Source organism: Balaenoptera acutorostrata, chromosome 14, assembly GCF_949987535.1.
Source record: "Balaenoptera acutorostrata chromosome 14, mBalAcu1.1, whole genome shotgun sequence".
In the NCBI taxonomy this organism is placed as follows: Eukaryota; Metazoa; Chordata; class Mammalia; order Artiodactyla; family Balaenopteridae; genus Balaenoptera; species Balaenoptera acutorostrata.
The window spans coordinates 49312037-49335586 of NC_080077.1; the positions used below are offsets into that span (position 1 = coordinate 49312037).

The 23550-nt window shown below is 45.8% G+C and overlaps 1 protein-coding gene across 2 annotated transcripts in view; it reads left to right on the forward strand.

Moving 5' to 3' along the window:
• The window catches only part of FYN (FYN proto-oncogene, Src family tyrosine kinase), a 211331-nt gene that overhangs the window by 176213 nt on the left and 11568 nt on the right, over positions 1-23550 (forward strand). For both annotated transcript variants that reach the window (XM_057527835.1, XM_057527834.1), the window contains 4 exons: positions 1402-1581; positions 3416-3492; positions 3586-3739; positions 22676-22807. In XM_057527835.1, the coding sequence (XP_057383818.1) occupies positions 1402-1581; positions 3416-3492; positions 3586-3739; positions 22676-22807 (543 nt within the window). The remainder of the gene's footprint in view (positions 1-1401; positions 1582-3415; positions 3493-3585; positions 3740-22675; positions 22808-23550) is intronic.

The following is a 23550-nucleotide window of genomic DNA, read 5'->3' on the forward strand; positions in this document are numbered from 1 at the left end:
TTAAACCACTTATTCTTTGATAATTTATATTTTTGTAGGTTGCATGCTGTGATTTTATGAATCATGTTTTTAACAGGGTAACAAGAGTTGCTCCACTTTATAGAATCTTTTAGTTCTAAAATCAGTTATATTAAATATAAAGTTAATTCAAACCAGCCCTCTTTTCCAAATAGAAAACAATATAATCTTAGTAGATTTTTCTGTTTCCCTTATAGTTTTAATTCAAAGTCATAGGACTAATAATGGATACACATAGAATTTAGATTTTTTTTCTTTAATTTTGGTGCTGGAAGAGACTGGAGAGAGAATCCAGTTCCATTTCTATATTTTACAGATGAGGTAAATGATGGTGATCATAAACCAGGCCTGCCTCTGAACCTCCTAGATTTTTTTTTAAACATGTGAAGTTCAGATATCTGTATTCCCTCTTAGCTGCTGTTTAATTTTTCCAGTCTGTCTGATAGAAGTCACTGTTCTTGTGGCTGACCATCAGTAAGCGTGAGGAATTTTCCTTTACTGGTTGAAGTGTTGGCAAGTGGACCGAGAGCTTCTTGCCAATGCTTATCAGCACACGTAGCTCAGCTTTTCAAGGACTCAGTCAAGCAGCTTATCCATTGCTGACAACTGAAAGTCTAGAGGTAATCGCCAAACATCCTCAGTGTGTTGCCATGTATTTTTAAATGGCATACCCCATAAAATAGAACTTAGTCTAATTTCTTCCACGCTCACTCTACTGCCTAAGGGATGGCTCTTGGATGGCCAGTCCTGTTCTAACCCGTAGACTTTCATCCTTATAAAGAAGTGTCCAGAAAGTACTAGGGATCTAACGTACAACATGATAAATATAATTAATGCTGCTGTATGTTATATATGAAAATTGTTTAGAGAATAAATCCTGAGTTCTCAAGAAAAAAATTGTTTCTATTTCTTTAATTTTGTATCTATATGAGATGATGGATTTCACTAAACTTAATTGTGATAATCACTCCGTGATGTACGTAAATCAAATCATTATGCTTTACACCTTAAACCTATACAGTGCTGTATGTCAGTTATATCTCAGTAAAACTGGAAGGAAAAAAAAAGATGTATCCATCCAGAGCTTTTGATACAAATTTGTAATCACATGGCTGAGCCAGAAAAGGAAAGTGATATATATCAAAATTACAAAAAAATTTTAAAAAATTATAAACCATGATATAGCCATAACTAAACACATTTTTCCTGTTGAAAATACTTGACAGAGTCCTTACATTTGATTGTCTTTGTTCAACAAAAAAAATATGTTAAGTTTTTTTTAAGTTAAAATCCGACTTTATGCAAATAGCTACTCACTAAACAACTTTTTTTCCCGTCAAAAGAGGATCTTTGGTTTGACTTGATATTATGGGGTGTCTGCAGGTACCTGGAATGGAAACACAAAAGTAGCCATAAAGACTCTTAAACCCGGCACAATGTCCCCTGAATCGTTCCTTGAGGAGGCACAGATCATGAAGAAGTTGAAGCATGACAAACTGGTCCAGCTCTATGCGGTGGTGTCCGAGGAGCCCATCTACATTGTCACCGAGTATATGAATAAAGGTCAGGCCAGGCCTCTGGGGCTTCCCCTCACGGGGACCTGCAGGCTTTTTTGGGGGAGGGAAATGGAGCTGCCTGCTTGCTTTTTTCCTCCTTTCTCCATGAATCAAGCATTCTTATCAATACGCACAAATTGTGTGCTCACTAATGAAAACATTTTAAGAACAGTCTATGACCTTGAATTTGCCCCCCGGATTCTTGTGAAGCGCAGTACCTTTTGCATGCTGCACGTGTCAGAAGTTCCATCTTCTCTCCATAATTAAAGAAATTCATTTTTAGTATCAGGGGTGATACAGAGAGCTATAATAGTTTGCTGTTATTTGGAATGCCAGAGCTTGTGTTAAAAATTAAATTTTTTGCAGGGCTGAACAATTAATATCAGACACTGATCTCTGGGTTAAATTTAGTCTCCATCTTTTCAACATCTTTTTTTTTTCAGCTCCCTTCTTAAACATCAGACGTAGAAAGACATGCTTTTAAAGAGCACATTTTAGTCTCATTCTTTTTCTCTCTTTCTAATCAAAGCAATATTGTTGGGGATAAGGCCAAAGATCACTTTGTTTTGGAAAAATAGATGAACCAAACAAGAAACAGCCTTAAAAGGCAATTCGTTGTACATCAGAGGACACCAGTATAATTTTTCCTTTCCACGTACTTTCTTTTAAAATATATTTGGAATTATTCCCTGAAAGATTGTTTGTCCTTTGTACCCAGGGTTATTTGGTAAATAACTTTGTGATTAAAGCATGAAAAAAGTCACCAATGATCACATGAGCCTCCAGCCTCTGCCTGTGATTGTTTCAGCCCCAGTGTTCATTCTGAGCTCCTTAGGCTGTGTCATCACAGTGGCTCCGAAGCTCCAGCCGTTTTGTTTCAGATATCTTTTAAGGCCTGATTGGCCATGATCTAATGTGGGGAGCTACCTGCCCCACCCTGTATTCCTCAGATACTCTTTTCTTGATTTAAAATCTGTCAATAAGCTGGGCCAATGATTCTAAACTTTACTTTGTATCAGAGTCACCTAATGGGCTTCTTAAAATACAAGTTTCTAGGCCAGAACTCCCAAGTTGCTGATTCAGTAGATGTGGGGTGGGACCTGAGAGTTTGCATTTCTAACTAGTTCCCCCGGGGTTGCCATTCTTGCTGGTCCAGGACCACATTTTGGGAACCACTTGGCTGGGTGCTCTTTTCCCCACTTCACTCTTGTTGGGGGTGCTGATTGGGAATGAGATTGAAGTGGTGCAGCCTTTCAATATGTTCTTCCTGTGACATAAAGGGAATTGAGTCCTGTTTTTTCTAGTTTTAATCCCATTTCTGGTGTCCCTAGAAATGGAGTCACCATAGTTTTTTCTTTAAAGTTATCAACTTTGTTTTTATTTATTTATTTATTTAAAATTTTTGTTTATTTTGGCTGCACCAGGTCTTAGTTGCAGCACGCGGGATCTTCGTTGCAGCATGTTTTTGGTTGCGGCATGCAGGATCTGCAGGACTTCTTAGTTGTGGCATGCGGACTCTTAGTTGCGGCATGCATGTGGGATCTAGTTCCCCTACCAGGGATCAAACCCAGGCCCCCTGCATTGGGAGCTCGGAGTCTTACCCACTGGACCACCAGGGAAGTCCCACCATAGTTTATTTTTAAAAGGTAAAACTGCCGCCTTCCAACGCATAGATTTTCTTCTGCCCTGTTTTTTTTTGTGTGTAAACCTTTTTTTTTTAATCGATAGCACTATTTCATTTAATTACCTCGTTACTTCTAATAAGAAAACCAAATACAGCCCTTCGTCGGGAATTTTTATCTTGCAAAGGAAATCGGAATGGTTTTATGTTTTGTTCATAGGAAGTTTACTCGATTTCTTAAAAGATGGAGAAGGAAGAGCTCTGAAGTTACCAAACCTTGTGGACATGGCAGCACAGGTAGGCCCTGTGGTACCTTGATTCCTGCCTTAGATTTACTGACTTGTGAGTACATGGAGCCAACATGTAACGTGTGTTCCTCGGTTTCCACAGGTTGCTGCGGGAATGGCGTATATCGAGCGCATGAATTATATCCACAGAGACTTGCGGTCAGCAAACATTCTCGTGGGGAATGGACTAATTTGCAAGATCGCCGACTTCGGATTGGCCAGGTTGATCGAGGACAATGAGTACACAGCAAGACAAGGTGGGCACTTGAATGAGGAAGGCTCGTGATCACATCCCACCCAGCCCTTCCTCCCTCCTTCCCTTCCTTCCTCCAGAAAATGTTTGGACTGTCGTTCTTTGGCTGGGTTCTTCCTTCTTGATCTGGCAGGAATCTGACAGCTCTGCAGGTGGGAGACTGTGGTGGGTTCAGTGCGTGAACGAGATGTTGCTTTTTGGTGCGTGAGCGTCTGCTGATGTCCTCCTGGCTCGTGCCGCCCTCCTCCCTGCACCCAGGCTCGGGACACTTTGCCTTGGGAGGAGAGGGCTGCGGAAGGCCAAGAGAGCAGTCGAATAGTAGCTCAACACTCCATCAGAGTCTCAGCCAGAAACAGAAGGCACGCTCATTGGAGAATTTAGTAAAGGAGTTATTTACAATGGCCCGGGCAGAGTTTAGGAAAACCGACAGGGCATGATGCGGCATCCCAGAGCTGGTAACAGCATCAGAACTAAGAACGCGCAGCTGTGCAGAGAGGCCCCCTCGGGTGGAGACGGGCAGCTGGGGCGGATCTGGGGGGTGCGTGGCCGAGCTCACTCTTCAGCCCTCCTCCAGATCTTCTGCCAAGCCCCACTAGAGCCAGCGGTCAAAGGAGCCCATTGACGAGTCCTGACGGGTCCAGAGCAGGGAGAAGACGAGTAGAAAGGGGATGTAGAGGGCCGACAGAAGAGAATAACTCAGTCCCTGGAGAAGCTCCACCTCCTTTAACCATCCCCTCCATCCTGCCCCCTCCAAAGATTTATAGGAATTAACTTCTACATAAAATACATCTCAAACCAGCAGCCACTCCAGTGAGACAGCTTTTCAGATGCTTCTAGAGCACTAGATACCGGGGAGGAAATTCCCGGCGTTATTTCCTTTCTTCCTGGAACCTCACGTAGTGGTCAAAGGATAAGTGTGTGGAACTAAGTGTGCAGTTTGCAGTCAATGTAGGCTCCTCGTGGAAAAGATAATGCTCGTGTCTGAAGGAAAGGGGTCACCTTCATTGTTATTGTTTTTAACCAAAGCCTAGTCATTCCGAGCAAGGCTGAGCAGTGACCGGAGTGGATTACAGGGCAGTGCTTTCTGCTAGAGGTTATCATGGCCACCTCTGCCATTCTTCTTCTTTCTTTCCTTCTTTTTCAATTCTTTCATTTCATGCCAATTCTTCCCTCCTTTTATCCTTCTCAGCAGTCTCAAGTGATGAGGAAAAACGCTAAACTAAGACCTTGCCTCTCACAGATGCTGTCCAAAGGCTAAATTACAGGTCGGTCAGACAGCTCGGCTATTTGAATTTCCCCAGCACGTGGCAGTTCTTGTCCTGGAGCCAAATGCCCACACAACAAGCAACACACACACGCGCGCGCGCGCGCGCGCGCGCACACACACACACACACACACACACTGTGCCATATCACTAATCAAAGGCACACAGGCAGCTTTGATTGGCTCCACAGTCCAAAGAGGAACGTGGATGTGATCTTGAGTCAAGATGAGCTAAGAGGGTCTGAAGTGCCCCCGGGTCTGAGACCTGGGCCTCAATGAGAGAGTTTACCCTGAGGCAAACCTGTGAGATCCCAGCTCATGGACCCGGAAGGAGAGGAGAGCAGGTGAAGGTTGTGAGACATGAATCTTTGATTTAGGAAGGGGTGGGAATGGAGTGGGTCGTGTCAGCATCGTTCCGTGTGTGAGTGGAATTCTGCGGCTGGAGGGAGCGGTTCAGGATTTGTTTCTCCCCTTCTCCTGGGCCCTGGACTCTCTAGAATTTGTTGTTAACAGCCTTGAACCATCAATAACTGAGAAGGTTGCAGGGCCAGAAGCCCGAGCACGCTGGCAGGGATGCTGTTGACGGGGCTGGGTATTTAGTTCACGGGGTGAGATGCCCCTGGCTGTGGCGCTGGGTGATTGGAGTCCGGGGGCAGGCATGTCAGGAGCCCCTCGATGCTGTCCCCTCACAGTGTGCTGCTGCTGTGAGGCAGGGCCCGCGTGGCCACCCTCAGCCCTGGCCACCCTGCCTTCCTCCCTGGAGAGCTGTCCTGACTGCCTTTCTGGTGGCTTCCTCACCTCCACCATCACCTTTCCAGATGCTGTCCTGATGCCCTTCAAAGGGTCAGCTTCACACCCTTAATTTCCAAATAGAATCCTCCACCCTTCCCTCTTAAAATTCTTTTTTCTTTTCTCTTCCCTTTTACAAGTATCTTCCCATCCACACCAAACACTGGAAGGAGATAAGTAAGTAGAAGTAAATGAACTGGAGAACTGAACCGGGGGGAAAACAAACAAAGACTGGGGCCCCGGGATTTTCAAGGAGAATAAAAGAAATGCTACAACAGAGGAAAAAGAAGGAGCAGGGACGTTTATAGGATACCTACCCAGTGCCAGGCCCGAGCGGGCAAATGTGAGAAGTGGAGCGGGAAAGATAGAAACAGGCTCAGAGGGGTTAAGTAACGTGTACAAAGTCACACAGCTAGTAAAATGGCAGAGGCAGGATTTGAATCCTGGTATGGCTGGCCCTATCGCATCTGCCCTCTTAAGCTATGCTGACTGTCTCTCATCAAGACAGTGATTAAAAGAACAGAAAATAAAAATTGAGAAGGTTAGTCATAAGCTCCTTTTCCCCTTTATTTTATGGAAAAGGTTTTAAGGGGCACCTTCTAAAGTGCATGTGTGAGGGAGTTGGAAGACCTTCATTTGCCAGCTCTGAGACAGCCCAGCTGTTTACAAAATGCCTCCCGAGGGCCGGCCTTCCCCGGGCCGCTTTACGAGGCAGGAAGGGCCTGGTGTGTATCTGCCTGTGTGCTCTGCAGATGGCACGCGTGCTTCATGCTGAAGTTTCTGCAGCGGATTAGTCAGCTCCTCCAGACAGCTGCTCCACGTGCCTGAAGATATTTGCACATCAGGTTTTATGTTCCCCACAGGCCACAGCCAGGCCGCATCTTGATTATGGAAGTGTGGGCATTGTTCAGAAGCGTGTGCCAATCACAGGTATTTTAGGACTGTGGGTGACCATTGTTTCTCAGCACAGTTGTGAGGTTCCCATCTAAGGCACATGGAAATGTCTGTCGCCCCCCCACCCCCAAGTGGATGAGCTGGCATTTCCCCAGGCACCAGCAGAGCTGGAATTGGGACCTGGGTTAAACTGCCCCTCCTCTGTTCCTTTCCTCCTCTCTGCCCCACTGGACTGTCAGGGAGAAGGTCAAGACCAGACCCAAAACCTGGGAGGGTGGTCCTCGGCCGACAGCATTCTGGAGGTCGCTAGAAATCATTTGGTATCGCTCATTCTCTGTTATCTCTGCGTGTCCCCCAGTGACAGCAGCTAGATCTTCTTTAGTCACAAACTCTTGTTATGTTCTGTCCAATCAGGATCTCTGAGCAATGGCAAAATTAATTATTTGAGCACCTTTCAAAGTGAAAGGGCATTGCTAGGAGCTGCTGATAGAAAGAAGCCAAAGACTGCACGGGGGCAGGCAGCAAGCCTGGAGTAGTAGAACCAGATTTGAAACCCAGCCCTGCTATCCACCAGCTCTGGGGCCTCGGGCAAGTTACTTAACATTTCCACACCTCAGATTGCTTATCTGTAAAGTGGAAATATACTTCACCTGCTTTGTGCTTTAATTTTTGCAAAGATTAAGTGAAACAGCACATGTAAATTGTTTAGCGCAGTGCCCAGCACGTAGCGACTGGTAAACGAAAAAGGACTCTTGTTATCATATCCTGGACAAGACTAAGTTCTTGGGGGATAAACAGATGCGAAAATGGGCTGTAGACATGTGGAAAGGCTCAAACACCATTCTGGAAAGGGAGAGAGGGATCAAAGGTAATTCCCTGGTGGTCACATGCGTGTAATCACAAGGATGAAGTTGCCAACAACAGGAATGAGTGAGTTGGGAAGAAGGTCTTATTTTCAAAGAACGAGGGTGAGTTTGGCTTGGGATTTGTTGAGCTTGAGGTGGTTGGGGCAGTATGTCCAAGCTTGGTGCCCAAGCCCAGAGAGGTCAGTCGGGGTGCCTTCACCTGCTCCCACTGCCATGGGGCCTCACCTCCCAGCCCTCCCCACCACGGCACCACCCCTTAGCTGACCGTGGCCTCTCACCCCCAAGCCGCCTGCACCCTCCCCTGAGGTCCGATCACAACCCCTCCAGCCATCAGCTCCTCCAGAGCTCACACAGACCATGGGAGAATTCTTGACACACTTTCTTCATGAGTTTTCAGGAGGCTCCGTGCTGACTAATGTTGATTTAAGCATAACAAGCTCAGATAGACCTGGCTTATGTATCAGAATGGCTTGCTTTCGTGGACACTTTTTTTTTTTTTTAATTGAGCCATAATATACATACAATAAAATGAATAAGTCTGAAGTGTACAACTCAGTGAACTTTTACGTACGTATGTGCCCCTGAAACCACCCACAGATGAAGATACAGACACTGCCAGCCCCCTAAGGACCTCCTCATCCCCTTCAGCCAGTCACCACTCCAAGGGGTATAGCCGCTATTTTACCTCTATCACCAGAGATTCCTTTTTCCTGTAACTGAACTTCATATAAACAAATCATACAGTATTACTCTTTTGTGTCTAGTTTCTTTCTCATCAGGTCGGTGAGATTTATCCATGTTGCTGCACGTAACAGTAGTTCTTTCCTTTTCCTTGCTGAGTAGTATTCCATTGTACAAATAGATCCGTGTATCCATTCTACTGGTATTTCTAACTGAGGGTCTTTATGAATTTAGCTGCCGTGGTGGCGGTCATGTCCTCCTATCTCCTGGGTATATTCCCTGCAGTGGAATTGTTGGTCTTAGGACAGGCCTATGCCACCCAGCAGGTTTTGTGGCCATATCTTTAAAGATAGAATACACAGTCACTGTGTTGTTTACTGGTGGTGTACTTCCCTGTAGGCTGCTAAGGCAGCCTGATGAGGCTGAGGAAGCCGTGGTTGGCAGTCAGGAAGCCCGAATCTGAACTAGCTCTCACTTACAAGGTTGGTGTGTCCCCAGGCAAATCACTTAACCTTTCTGAGCCTCATTTTTTAGCATCTGTAAAATGGAGGTAATAAAAATAATAACCTCACATAATTAGTGTGAGAATTAAATGGGCTCTCTATAAAAGTTGTTGGAGGGTTGTGAAATATAAAAACCATTCTTATAACCTGAACTTTTTGTGTTTGATGTAAACTTTCCTTGAAAGGGGTCTTTATTTTCTTACCTAAAAAAGATTTTTAAGAAAAAAACTATTAGTAATCAGTAAAGAAAAATCAATCTTGTAAGAGAAAAAATATATTATTTCATTATTTTACAGCCAATTCTATTTATCTGGGCAGTCACCATTTCGTATTACCTACATGCCCAAGGGCCCCTCTGACCACACAGCTGGGAGCTGGTGGTCTACTCACCATCTTCTCCAGCAGATTTGCCTTCTCTGTTGAGAACTGTCCCTGCCTCCTTGCCACTGTTGTTTTTAATCTTGTCAACTCTGAACATCCGATGGGCATTCTCAGCAGTGTCACTGATGGTTGTGCATGCGTCTGCACGCGCACACACACATGCATGTGCGAATGTACCACCCCCTTCCAGAGATGGCAGGGACTGGATTGGTTAAGAGCATGACCCATGAAATCAAATTATCTTGATGTGAACATTAGCATCACTGCTAATTAGCTGTGAGGCTTTGGACGAGTTACTTAACCTCTCTAAGCCTTTATTTCCTCCTCTGAAAACAGGGATAATAATAGTTATCTTCATCAGAGAATTGTTGTATACTTCCCTGAGAATATACATAAAGCACTTAGCACAAAGCAGATGCTGAGCTGATAATTTTAGTTAGTAGAGGTACCAATAGTAACATCACTACTGTTGATCCAGTGGAGTGATAGTACTGCGTGCTTGCTCCCTCCCTCCCTCCCTCCTTCCTTCCTTCCTTCTCTCCCTCCTCTCTGTCTCTGTCTCTCCACACACACACACACACACACACACACACACACACACACGCACACCCTCTCTTGGTCTTTCCTGACCCCCCTCCATAGGGTCTCCCACATGGAAGACCTGCCTATTTAACCCTTTCCTCTCCTGATTTGAATCATCACAAAGACAGGAACTTAGAGTTGCTCTGTATTTAGGGTTTTTTGTTTGTTTTAAGGTCTAAGTTAATGACAGGATCATTGTTGAGAAAGCAAATGTCAAGGCGATTTAATCTTTGGATCTTTGGAATGTATGTAAAAATAGGGGCATGTAGGACTTTGTATAAAACCTGCTGTAGGTTTAGGTTTGTGTATTAAATAGAAGAAAAACATCTGTTCAAATGCTCCCAGTATTGAGGGTTTAAGTTGAATAGATTATTATCTGGAGGAAATTCACGTATAAATTTGACTGCAAAGAATTCATAATTGTTGCGGTTTTCATGTTAATTATTTCATGTTAAAAAATTGTTACTGCATAAATTAACACATTCTTTCATGGAGAACATATTTTAGAAAGATTTGTTACTTTAATAACTCTTTGTGTATTAGAAATCCCAGATGCCTGTACTAATTAAATATAATCAGATTTTGGATTCAGAAAGCACAGTAGCCATTTAACACAAACAAGCAGGCAGCTAGGTTGAGAAACACAGTCAGGAAGAAGTGGATCCCTGTTTCTTTCAAATTTTGAATTTCACAATTCAGAACTGTGAATTCAATTCCTGTCCTTCCTTTGTATTGCAATGACTGGGGATTATCAGACTCAGAACGCCAGCTTTCCAGCTCAAGGGCTCCTGCAGAATTATTAATCAGCCTCTTCTGAGGCCCCTGTAATCCGGTGGCAGATCAAGGCTGATCTCGCCATGAGATGCCCTCCCTCTGCCCCCGTCGGCACATGCGTTTCTTGTTCTCTGTCAACAACAGCACTGCAGTTCCCACACAGTGTGCTGTGACCTGAACAGCAAATGTCAGGGGAGGAGGGGAAGAAACCCTTTTAATTATTGAATTTAATCTAATTCTTCCCATGCTAGAGAAGCAAATCATCCTTTGACGAAAAGCAGACCCCTTTCCAGGGCAGCCATTGTTTTAAGCTCTGAGCAGGAAGCTCGTCTGTTTGAACTGACCACGCCGCCGCCCGTGCCACGGTCAGGGCTGCTGGTCACGGGGGTGTCTGCTGAGAGCCCGGGGCTCCCCCGCAGAACGCCCTGCCCTCGGCCAGGTCCCAGCCCTCCTTCCTGCTGAGCTGAGGGCTGCATGCCTGAGCCGAGCCTGGTTCCAATCAAGCCTCCCAGATCCCGAGTTTGGTGCACTGCCGTCACAGGCAGAGAGGGCCTTCATTTGTATTCCACCGCGCACCCGGGCTTCCACCGGCTTTTCCGAGAGGGATGCTTTGTTTACGTGCGCGGTCACAGCGGAGCCCCGGGGCCAGGTTAAGCGCAGGGGGAGCGGGTCACAGTGCTGGGGAGAGGCACGTGGGTGGTGCAGACCGTGTTATCCTCGGAAAAAGGACATGTGGAAGCCAAAGACTAAAAGGAAAAGAAAATTCACCCCTTCCTCCTCCACTCTTTCATTTCAAATTAAAACTGTTTGCAGGGAGGAGGTGGACTCATTCCTTCCGTGCGCATAGTCCGGCTGCCCCCTGACTCTGCTCCCGGGGGCCGGGGGGTGGGGGACAGATGGGCCTGCTGTAAGCCCTGGTCACTGAGAGCCCGCTTGTCTGAATACCTTTCCCGTTTCTCTGAACTGGGCGGTCACGTTTTGTATTCCGTGTGGGTCTCTCTCTCCTTTGTGCTGCCTTGAGCAAAGCAATTTGGCGGTTGTTTCTGAACGGTCAGAGCAAGTCCTTGGTCTGTGCACCCATGTTTCTTAGTAATCATCAAGAAGGAAGCAGATGGTCACCCTCTGTGATTTTAAAGTGTGTAAATAGGAGCTACATACTGCCAGCAAACATCAAAAATGTCACTTGGCTTCCTTGTCTTGCTTTGCTGGCAGAAGGAACTCCTGCATTTGCATCATCCTGATAATCAGGGACAGACAGTGCGAGTGAAAACTGTCCCGTGTTTTGAAGGAGAGCGCACAGCAGCTTGAGGCTGGTCTCCCCCAAGGCACGGGCCGGGGGCCGGGGGAGTGGTGTGGAAAAGCAGCCCAAGGTGGTTATTGTCTTCTGTACATCGTCTCTTCCTTCCATTTCTTCATGACTCCCAACCAGACCCTCAGTATGGCCACCAGCTGTTCCCAAGCAGTATCTCCAACCCCAGTGCTTTTCCTTGATGCCTAGCAGACTTTGTGACATGATGTCAGACTGACCCAGGTCCAGTGCCCCTACAGGGGGTGACTGGATTCTTGAGGTGATTTCTGTGTTGAGCTAAACCCCAGACATCCGTTTTTTACTTAGCTCTGAATTCTCACCACCCTGAACAGCAGCATACAGATGGTTCCAGAGCCCTACATGCAGCTTTCTTACCTTTTGTTCTGGATAAAAGATCACAAATGTGGTGTCCGTCATACTCAGGCTATGAATCAGAGTTTTTGTTCTGCTTTTGCTGAAGGATAATTGGAATTATTCAGCACTTTGGTGTTCTAGAACAGCAAGCAGGGCTCCTCCTTTCCTCAGCTCCACCCAAGATAGCCACTTCCACAAGTACCCCCCCCCACCACACACACACACACACACACACACACACACACAGAGTTGGCACTTCAGACAAAGTCTTTTTTTTTTTCGTTTTTCTTTTTGGCCATACTGCGCAGCATGCGGGATTTTAGTTCCCCAACCAGGGATCGAACCCATGCCCCCTGCAGTGGAAGCACAGAGTCTTAACCACTGGACCGCCAGGGAAGTCCCAGGCAAAGTCTTCCTGATGAGTCTTAGATCTCCTTCCTGAGAGCACAGGGACCAAACACCCATGATTTCAGGAGATGCTAATTAATTTCATTCTTTACTTTTGTGTTGCAAGTGAGAGTTATCCTGGGTTGTCATTGGTCACCATTGGGAGGAGGGTGATGGGGAAAGGCAAGCAGCCCGAGCTCCTCCCCTCACCTTCTGGCTCCCCCATAGATTTGTAGAAGAAATGTCACAGACTGCTTTCTGTTCTCCTCCATGTAAGGCACTTCTGCCCCTCCACAGTTTACCTGCCTGCCTGTCGTTCCTCAACTGCAAGACTCCAGGACCAGTGCCTTGCCTCCAGCCTCATCCCCCATTCTCCCGGGTGCTGGGTTTGCTCCCCTCTGTCCTCTAGTTGTCCTGATTAGGCTTTTAATACCCGCTGATGGACCATCTACTCCTTCCTGTCTGGTCCTCGATTTGGGGCTCAACTTGGGACTTGGCTCATCCCTCTCAGCCTGAATATTCCTTCCGTGAATTCAGCCACACTAGACTTGGGATCCATGCCTGACTAATCAACCCTCGTGTTTGCAGCGTGTTCAGGCCCTGCCTCTGGTCCTGGGTTCTTGTCTTCCTTAGCCGAACTTGGTCCTCCTCCACCCACATCCCCAGTGGGGAGAGCACTCCTCCCTACTCCCCACCTCCTTCCTTCTCAGGCTGCCCGCTTGCCGTTATGCATTTCGGATGGAATATCATCTCAATCCATTGTACCATTTACTTTTCGTTTATTTTTTTTTTAAACATGGTGCTAAAACCTTATGAACCTAAAGTAGAAATTGCCACAGAATGTGTCACCAGGAATAACTGGAAAACACACAGTTGTATTACTCCAGACATGTTTGGGAAATTCCAAAGTCATTCCTTTGGCCTCATGTGAAAATTCTGAGTTTTGCTTTGCCAGGTTTTATTGGGTTTGAAATCATTGTTTTGTTTGAGTAACCACAAAGTTCCAGGTCAGATCAGCTTTACCTCCTTCACAGGATATCCTGCCCTAGTCCTGCCTTGTTACCGCTCCTTTCCCCCCGCCCCCCACCAATATAATCAGCTTCCTGTTATTGGAATGGTTCATGGTTTCTTTTATTCTCCAGGGTAACTTTAAAGTTGAAATACTTCACATTATTTAATACTGGATGTAATAATTTGCAGAGTTTGAAGCTTCATAACTAAAGAGGGTTCTGGGTGGATCTTTGGTTCAGAAAAAGAGTGTCTGTTGTAGATATTAATGCCTTTCCTCCTTGCAAATGCTATTAGGGCACCACTTGCATTCTCTGTGGGGAGGGTTTGGCTGCTTTTACTCTCCATTGGCTTTGCCTTCTCCACCTTGGCCCAGGTTTTAGCCATAGGGGATATTTTCAGGGCTGTGGAATTGGCCTGGTCACCATGAAAAAAAAAAAAAGAGACAGAGAGAAAAAAAAGGCTTGACAGTCCAGCTCTCCAGTAAGAGCCGGTGATGTGAGCTACCCACCGCCTGCCCCCCACCCCCACCCAGGCCTCTCCTGGCCCCTTCCTGGAGCCCCAGGAAGAACCGAGGGTCACATTGCAGCATTCTCATGTGGCCGCCTCTACCCAAGCCCCCGATCCCTGGGTACTTCCTCTTCCCCTCTCTCCTGAGCCGTCTTGTTCCTAAAGCCAGCACCACAATTTAGCTTTCTGTTGGGTTTGCCTGTGAGCTCTGTCCCACAGCTGCCTGGAATGTCCTAGGGCAGGAGGTGACTCCCACTGTGCTGGGGACTCGCTGGATGCTGAGTAAGTTCTCAGTGATTGGTTGCTGAGTGTATTGGGTTTTCTTCATCCCCCTTCCCTCCCTTGAAGTTTGGAGAGCTTTGGCTGGCCTGATGCAACTCAGTGCCTTTGCATTAAGATCCAAGTAAAATAATAGGTGGCACTTATTTAGGTATAATGAGGTGCCAGGTGCTGTACCGAGCCCTTTAAATTATTATAATTCTCATCACAACCTCATGAGGTTGTCATCATCCCCAGTTTACAGACAAGGAGACTGAGACTGAGGGGGCTTTTAAATGGTCACCCAACAAAGCCAGTGTGCACACCCAGGTCTGCCTGACTCTGGAGCCCCTTTCCTAGATGACTGCCCTGGCCTTCCACAAATGACCAGCCCAGCCCACAATTTGACGTCTTTGCATTGTCTCAAAGAACATTCGCTCCCCGTTTCCTGGCTGACTTCCACACGCGTAGTCCAGGAGGCGGACCGGAGAGTGAAAGTCTCTGCAGCCTTCATTTGAGCATTTGAAATGCTACTGCCCATCGCCTTAATGCACCAAGATGCATAAAGTACTGTCAGTAACTGAATCAAGTGAGAGCTGTTTCTGTTTAAGGCAGAAGAAAGCAGATTGCCTGGCCCCTGGGGATAAAGGACCTTCATTAACTTGATTGGGACCTGGGGGTTGGGACGAGCCATCCTGACCTAATGAATTTAGCTGGTCATCCTGTTTTCACTTAAAAACCAAGAGCCTTCAGTCAGACTGTCCTGGAGTGTGGTGAGGAGGATTTGCTTCCTGTAACTCTAAGGGTGTAAATAATTATTTGTTCCACAGCTGCAACGTGTCACTCTCTTCTTTGTTCCGTTTGATTAAATTTGTGTAAAGGAAGAGAATCTCTGTGGCCTTCAGTGTTGAATAAATTGCTAGGTTGACCCTTTAGCCAATTAAAACATTTATTGAGCAGTGGCTGTTTAACCAGCCTTAGGCACGGTACTGTGGAGAAGATCAGTATAAAACATGGTCTCCAACCTCAAAGGATTTACATTCTATTTAAGGAAAGACGAAATACCTAGTAGAGAGACGTGTTGGAAACATGGGTGTGGCAGTAGTGGTTGAGTGTTTGGGATCTGGAGCCAGACTCCCTTGGCTCAAATCCCAATTCCACCATTTACATGCATCCTCTGGCATATCGTTTTACCTCTGTTCAGTTTTCTCATCTGTAGAACAGGACCGTTTTTGGTATCTGCCTCGTATGTGTAAAGCACTTAGCATGACGCTTGACACTTAGCAAGCCCTCAATATATGTTTAGCTATTGTGGGAGCTACTATTGTCAAGCATTAAACTGTTGTTTATAGCGCTGATTCCCAAGAGCACTGGTGAGAACGATGAAGGCTGGAGTAGTCACAGGTGACTTGATGAGGGAGGTGGGACTTGAGCTGAGCAGGTGGAAGGAGAGATGACATTTAGGGTATGTTAATGTAGAAGAGGCAAGTTCATGGTTATGCTGAGTGCAGGGTTCAGGTTACGGGAAAGCAAACTAGGCCAGAGTAACTGTGTGTTTGGGGCAGCAAGAACCAAAGTTGAAAAGATACATGGGTCCTAGAAAACTGGGTGGGGGATTTTGACTTAATGCAGTAGGGAACGCTGTATGGTTGCCGGAGAGGCAGGTGTGGACGTTAGGAAGCTGAGGTTTAAAAGGATTAATTGGAAAGACAATGAGCTGAAAGCAGGGCACCATGGCTCGAGGACCAGAGGACCCAAATCAGGTTTTGGCAGAGAACTTAAACAGGAAAGGGGAAGTTTGAGAGACTTGTCAAAGAGGGAAACAAGAGGCCTTGGTGATGGATTGGATATTGGGGTTTAAGGAGAGGGAGAAGTCCCAGACGGCTTTCAGGTTTTTCACCTTGAAGCCTGGCAGAGTAGGAATCTGACCCCCAGAAAAGGGATAGTAGAAAGGAACTCCATTTGCATCTTAGAATATTAAAGTGAGAATCAACTTTGTCAGTCATCTAGTAAAATTTTCCACCTACAAGAATTTCTTTTACAACAAACTGTCTTATTCATAGTGAAATGATTTAATGAAAAATAAATTTAGATTTGTAGTTGCCACCTTTGAGATAAAGGCGGGACATCCTAGAGGCTTTGTCCCTTAGACGTTTGCAAATTGAGAACCAAGACTTCAGATGAAAGACAGAGTCTGTCCAGTGTTTCCCACCCAGTTCACACAGAGATGCCAGGCAGGGTTAGTCATGAGAGAGGGCATGTTCCCCCGGGGAATCAGCAGAGAGAAGGGTCTACAGCACTTAGGCCTCTAACACACTTGGAATTAGAGAGAGGGAGACTGAGGAAAAGCCTACAGCAGAGACAAGAGAAATGCTTAGAAAGAAAGGAAGAGCATCAGGGAAGAATAAACTCAGAAAAGATCATTCATGTCTCGTAGAAATGTTTGAGCTTTACAAAGTGTTGGAGTATGCTAAGTTTCACTCCTTTGTTTCTGAGATGATTTGTATTACCCAAATGTGAAAAGTGTGCTAAAATAGCACAAATGTGACTAGAGCCACAAGTTAAACATGATGACAGAAGTGACAATAGGCACATCATCTACCCCAGGGGTCCCGAACCCCCGGACCGGTATCAGTCTGCGGCCTGTTAGGAACCGGACCGCACAGCAGGAGGTGAGCGGCGGGCGAGCGAGCGAAGGTTCATCTGCCGCTCCGCATCACTCCCCATCGCTCACATGACTTCCTGGACCAACACCCCACCCCCACCCCAGTCCGTGGAAAAATTGTCTTCCACGAAACTGGTCCCTGGTGCCAAAAAGGTTGGGGACCGCTGACCTACCTAATTGCTAATAGACACCCACAGGCCTTGAAATGTCATGATGCTTTTCAAGAGTTTTGAAAAGTCAAAATGCTTTTCACATTCTGGCTCATCACAGATCATTCTCTAGGTACTAACGTGTTATTTCCATGTTTTAAAGACAAGGAGAGGGTGAGGTAGAGGACACTCACAGGCCCCAGTGGCTCCCCACGACACCCAGATGGGATCCGGAGTCCTTAGTGTGACCTGAAGAACCCACAGAATCTGTGCTTGTAGCCCATTTTCTTCTTCTTTATAGCACTTGTCGCTGTCTGACATATATAATGGCCATTCGTTTGTTTTATCTCCTTCCCAATCTAGCCTGCAGGCCCCCTGAGAGCAGGAGGTTGCATTCACTATGGTAGCCCCGGCACTAAGGACCATGCCAGGCACATAGGAAAACTCCAGAAATACTTACGGTAGGAAGAGAGAGAACAAAACCAGTCCAGCAGGGGTGGGGTCTTTTGTTGTCTTGTGGACAAACTTTGATAACTGAATAAATCCACAACTCTCTCCTTTCTCTTACTTAAAACATGGGTGGTTGTTAACCTTACTCTAAAGACCAGTGAGGTTGAACGATTGCTATCCAGTCACCTGCTTCCATCCCAGTCTGTTAAAAAAAAAAAGATTTTCCACTTTCTTTTGCTGTGAATGCTCCAAGGCCTCTGGCCACCTTGTCTTTCTGCAGCTCTAACCACCCAGCTGCAGCCCCAGGCCCCTCAGAGAGCCAAGTCCAGGATTCCCACCACCTCAGACAGGTTCACTCAGACCCAAAGGGGTTCTGAACACACTTCATCTGGCACTAAAATCAGGGTTTTTCCAGGTGTTTTTAAGTTTCATTAGTGTGTGACAGATGCTCTTCTACTGTAGTTGACAGTTGTCAAACACTTAAAAGCGCACCCAGATGGGGATAGACAGTGACACTGGTCACTGAGGACAAGGCGAGGACTCGCCAGAGAACAGGGAACCGATAATAAGCCCCATAAGGAACTGAGGTTGTTCAGCCTGGAAGGGAAGGCCGGAAGGGCTAATCAGTGTCCAGTCATTCATTCATTCAGCACCCCCTTATCTAGTGCCTTCTGTGCATGAGGCAGTGGGCTCAATACTGGAGACGTGGTGGCCATCCAGAAAGACATGCGCCGGCCCCCAAGGACAGTCTCTATCTATGGAGAGAAACGCACTTCTGACAACTCACATGCTTACTGCACTTAAATGGTAACAGCTGCAAAGAACCAGACACTCTGGCAGTGCAGAGCTAGGGAAACTGCCCCAGTCTTAGTGCCCGGGCCAGGGTTCCCATGCCAGAAGCACTTAGGCCAGGAACAAAGGAGAGCAGGAGTTGACCGTGGGGCAGGAGTAGGGTGGGACTTGCGGCAAATGCAACAGCCTGCCTGGAGGCCCTGCAGCAGGAAGGACTGTCAGAGAAGGTCATGGGGCCAGTGAGGCAGCAGAGGAGGTGAGGCTCAGGATAACAGGAGGAGGCTGGGGAGTGGGAAGGAGGGACCAGATTGTGCATGTGGGCCCCAGTGGAAGGCAGTGCAGGAAGGAGGCAGGTGGCAGGGAGCAAGTGAGGACTGGAGTGCAGGTAGTGAAGATGAAGAGGGACAGACACCTTCAAGGGTGTGAAGTAGACTCAATGTGGACGACGCCAAAGCAGGAGAGGCCAAAGATGACTCCATGAAGGTCTGTCGAGCTCCTCTAGGTAGGCTCTGTGCTGCTTATCTGAGTGCACAGTGAAGAACCAATAGACACGGCATCCAGAAGGAGTATTCTCAGCATTCTGGTGTCCTCACTTAGGCAGCTTGCAAGGCAGCAAACACTGAAAAAGCAGCAGAATCGTGGGGAGGATAAATTTTGGATATTGTGTTTGAGAGGCCCTATGAGGTCCCAGTGGAGGCTCTGAGGAGGGAATTGGTTTTACGGGTCAGGAACTCAGGAGGGGAGGTCCTATCGGATGATACAAATGCAGGCATCACTGGAGTCAGGGTAGTCGTTGAAGCCACGGGAGTAGAATCCCCCTGTTGGTCACAAAGCTGATGCCCACTCGTTTCACATCTCCGTAGACTTTAGAGAAGCAGGTTTGAGGTATCCATAAGAAATGATTATTTAAAACACTGCGATGTTTACTCGACACAGAGAATGATTTAGCCTGAGGCTAGCTGGTCCTCTTGCTATTCTGGGAGGTAAATGACCAAAGTACAAAGATACTCTACCTGTAGAGTGGTTCCAGGACCTGGGCCCCAATGACAGCACCAAGTCAGGCTTTCAGCAATGAGTTAACCTTGGGAAGTTGGTAAAATCTGCAGACACTGCCTGGAAAACATCAGTGGAAAAGATGCTTTCAAGTCCATACATAAATACATATAGATTATGTGTGGCCTTTGTCTGTTGGCTTAAAAGAATCCTAAACTGTTTAATTCAGTAAGGAATAAAAACTAGAGTGATAATTTCCATGTTTTTTAGTTCACCTAAACATTGAACAAGCACACTAAGAGTTTCCAGGTCCTTCATAGGCTGTGGTATCAGTGGCACAGATCATCATACCTGCATCGGCTGCTGTATTTCCTCCAGTGAAGTACAGAGGAGAGGAAATTGTGTTGGCATCTAATCCTGTTCCCAAACAAGAGAATTTCAGGAAGAGCAAATCAGCTAGTTACATGACAACACCAAGTTCATTGTGGTGTAGGTGTCCTGACATTGTCCCCTTTTTTCTACAAATCCATACCAATTAGAAGACAGCTTTGATCCTGGCTTTATGCCTGCTGTGATATCTGTGAAAAAATCTGAGGGAGGAGAACTTTATTTTGAAGGAAAAGGCAATGTTTACACCTAGGAGGTCCTTCCTTCCAGGCTTCTGAGGTTTCCTAACTTTACCGAGGAGAGAGCCCATCTAGCCCCCAGCAGGGTGGTATCCTGGGCAACCTTAGGGATGCTGTTCTCATAGACTGGGGTTTGCAGTGTGCAACTGCATGGTCATTTGCAGAGACCCCTGCCCAAGCCCCAGGTGAACTCTCCCTGATGTGGAGCTGCATCTGTACCCTCAGGAGGGGAGAAACCAAAATGAGGGGAAATTGAGGTAATGAGATGAGTAGAAGAGTGAGCATTGATTAGTTCTTCTCACTTGAAACCTCACTTAATCACTAATAGCTTATCACTGCTTTAATTTAACATTTTGTCTTCCTTGAAACTGTGAGTTATCTTTAGAGAACCTTCTTTTGTCAACAGTGGCTGCTATTTTGAGCCCAAAACAAAGTAGGAGAAATCAGACAAAGACATTCTCCATTTTTTCTCCTCCAAAATGTATTAGGTGTAAATACATTGCTTATCTTAGAAAGAAAACTAATGCAAAATAAATTTATGTAAATAAGCTCCTGCTCGTAAGTCAAAGCACATATCTACAAATGATTTCCTATCAGAGATCCATTACAACCTTTGTTTCAACTTATATTTTGAAGGTTTATATATTATAGTTCTTGTTGTAGATGATACAATGAGAAAATAATAAAGCAGACTAGCACAACTGACTGATATATTGATAATTGCTTTTTTTAATCTGAAATTATGAAATCTTCTCTCAGAAAATCCAAAATGACTTTATCCCAATTTTAAATAGTTTACTTTCAGCAACACTCACATCTTGAGCAACGTGGAGTGATTCCAAGAAGGGAAGAAAGGCTTTTTTTGCTTGTCATTTTATTTGCAGGATTTGCGTCTGCACAGTGGAGAAAAATGTTCTATTTGCTTCGGAGACAGACATAGATTTCCAAGCCATTTGGCTCAAGAGATGGTTTAAATAGGAATGAATTTAATATACCTTTAATTCTCTGAAATAAGAGAATTCCAGCTGAGGTTTGGTCCAGGGCAAAGTCGGCTCTCGACACTGAAGAAAATCTATCACATTAATCCCAGAGGCTCTGAGTCCAAAGCTGCGTGAACAGAATGCTGGAGGATAGGAAGTGTGAGAAGAATGCTTTGAAAGAAACTTTAAAAACAAAATGACTGTTCAGAGAATACCAGACCTTGCAACACTTAAGCAAAGATAAAAGTAATTATGCTTGAGAAACATAGCTAATTAAAAATAACTCGATGCATAAAAGGAAGAAAAACTATAGAATAACTTCTCTGCTCCAGTGTTAATGTGAGATGCAATGGAATAAAATAGTAGGATTTTTTTTTTAATTTCATTTCACACGGGCATAGAAGAGATGGAGAGGAAAATTATATTGCCAGAAAATGCCAGGGTAGATTTGCTGAAGATGTTATCATGTACTGTATTTAAAACAAAAATCTAATTGCTGTAATTTATCATACCTCTGGTTATTAAAACCCTGCTAATTCAAAGATTTTAATCATTTGCCAGTTTTACACATAATGGCTTTTCATAGAAGATACTATGAAAATTTCTCATTTTGTCAGCCTTTGTATGATTTTTTTTTAGGAGTTCCTAAGTAAAACTAACATGCTTTAAACATATAATTGTGTTTACATCACTAATAAAAATTGCCTGTGTTTCCCTTTCAGTTTGTTCAATGAAATATCTGAAACTGCTTTATCATTGCTGAGCCTAATGTGTGAGAGCGCAGGCTGCTGAATCAATTTTAATTCCCCATATATACATCTCGCTTCAGAAGAAGCAGGGTGGACCCCACCCTTCCTTTTTGACTAGAGAAAGGATTCTTTTAATCGGAGACATTTGAAAGAAAAGATTCTACTCACTTTGGCACAAAATTTGCTTCTTGGTCTTGAGAAATCAGACTCATAAGACAGTCATTGAGATAAAACCACTGTTTAAAAACAGACATTAGATAGTACCCTATCTGGCTGGTAGGAGAAAGTTAGGGAGGTAAGCAAGGGATCATACAGTGCAGAAGAAAAACCTATCCCAGAATTAAAGGTGGCCACTATCAGGGGAAAGGGTGGAAGGAAGAAAGAGAGTGTACAGGGGAAGTAGCCAGAGGCAAAGTCATTTCTCTGCTGTAGAGGTAGGAGGCATTGGGGAAATACAGCCCATCTCAGCTTAACACCTGGGCTGCAGCAAATTGTCTCTACCCTGGGAGAAGCGTGGTGGCTTGATCTGGTTTTTATGTACCTCAGTAAGAGCAGACTGTGGTCTTACATACTAAAGATTTCTTGAGAGTAGCAGTATGATTTAATACTATGTGTATTTATTAAAGTATAACTTTATTTGAAAGCAAAAGAAAAAATATATAGTTTCCTAAATCACAAGTTAGCCCTACCTCCAGACCAAACCTATGTCTTTCAATAGGTTTGTAGGTTCAAGTTCTAAAGGCCAGAACTTTAAGCAGCCTTGAAGCCCAGCCCTTTGATGGGACTTGCTTAAGGTCGCAGAGCCAGAAGCAGCCCCCCCAGCTGCCCAATCCTAATCTGTGTCCTGTCTCCCCTCCTTCCCACCCTCCTCTCTGAACCTGATCCCAGGAAAGCACTTCCACCTGCTCTTCCTTCCCAGCCCCACGCCCAGCGCCATGCTCTCTGCCTGACAAGTAACCAGGTGTTCTTCCTGCAGGTGCAAAGTTCCCCATTAAGTGGACAGCCCCCGAAGCAGCCCTGTACGGGAGGTTCACGATCAAGTCTGACGTGTGGTCTTTTGGAATCTTACTTACAGAGCTGGTCACCAAAGGAAGAGTTCCGTACCCAGGTAAGGGCAGGGCACAGCAGAAATGGGCCTGGGTGGATGCTCTCCCAACAGCATTTGGGGAACCTTCACCTCGTTTGCCTTCTAAGCCCCATCCTCAGCTTTCTGCCAAGCATGAGTTTGAAGCACATGGACATGTATTTAGCCAGAGAAAAGCAGAAGTGGGAGCCCCCGTGGTATGTAGACAAGCAGCCACCGTGAATCGTGTGCCAGGATTAATGCAATTAGTAGCTGGTGAGTGCTTCAGTCCACCCCAGTTCATGGGTTCTCTCCCCTCTCAGGAAGAGTGTGGGTCCCTGGCTCCCAGGGCAGAAATGTCACTGGCAAAACCTCCGCCCAAATGGAGTTTGCAGACACTTCTGGGAAAGAGGAGAAACGCCCTCACTGCTTTCTGATTACTCTGTAGCACTGACCCATGGAGTGAACCTGGCAGGAAGATGTCAGGACCTGCCCTCTCTGCAGGCCCCGCTCCAGATGGCCGGAGACAGCAGAGGCACATGGGAAACGCAATTTAGAAGCCACTCACTGCACGTTTCTTGGTTTTGTTTTCTGTGGGGTTTTTTGTTCGTTTTTTTTTTTGGTGGGGGGGTGTTTTTGGCCATGCCATGCGGCTTGCAGGATCTCAGTTCCCAGACCAGGAATTGAACCCAGGCCACGGTAGTGAAAGCCCAGAATCCTAACCACTAGGCAACCAGGGAACTCCCTCACTGCACGTTTCTGAACAGTTAAAATATGCTCTACAAAAG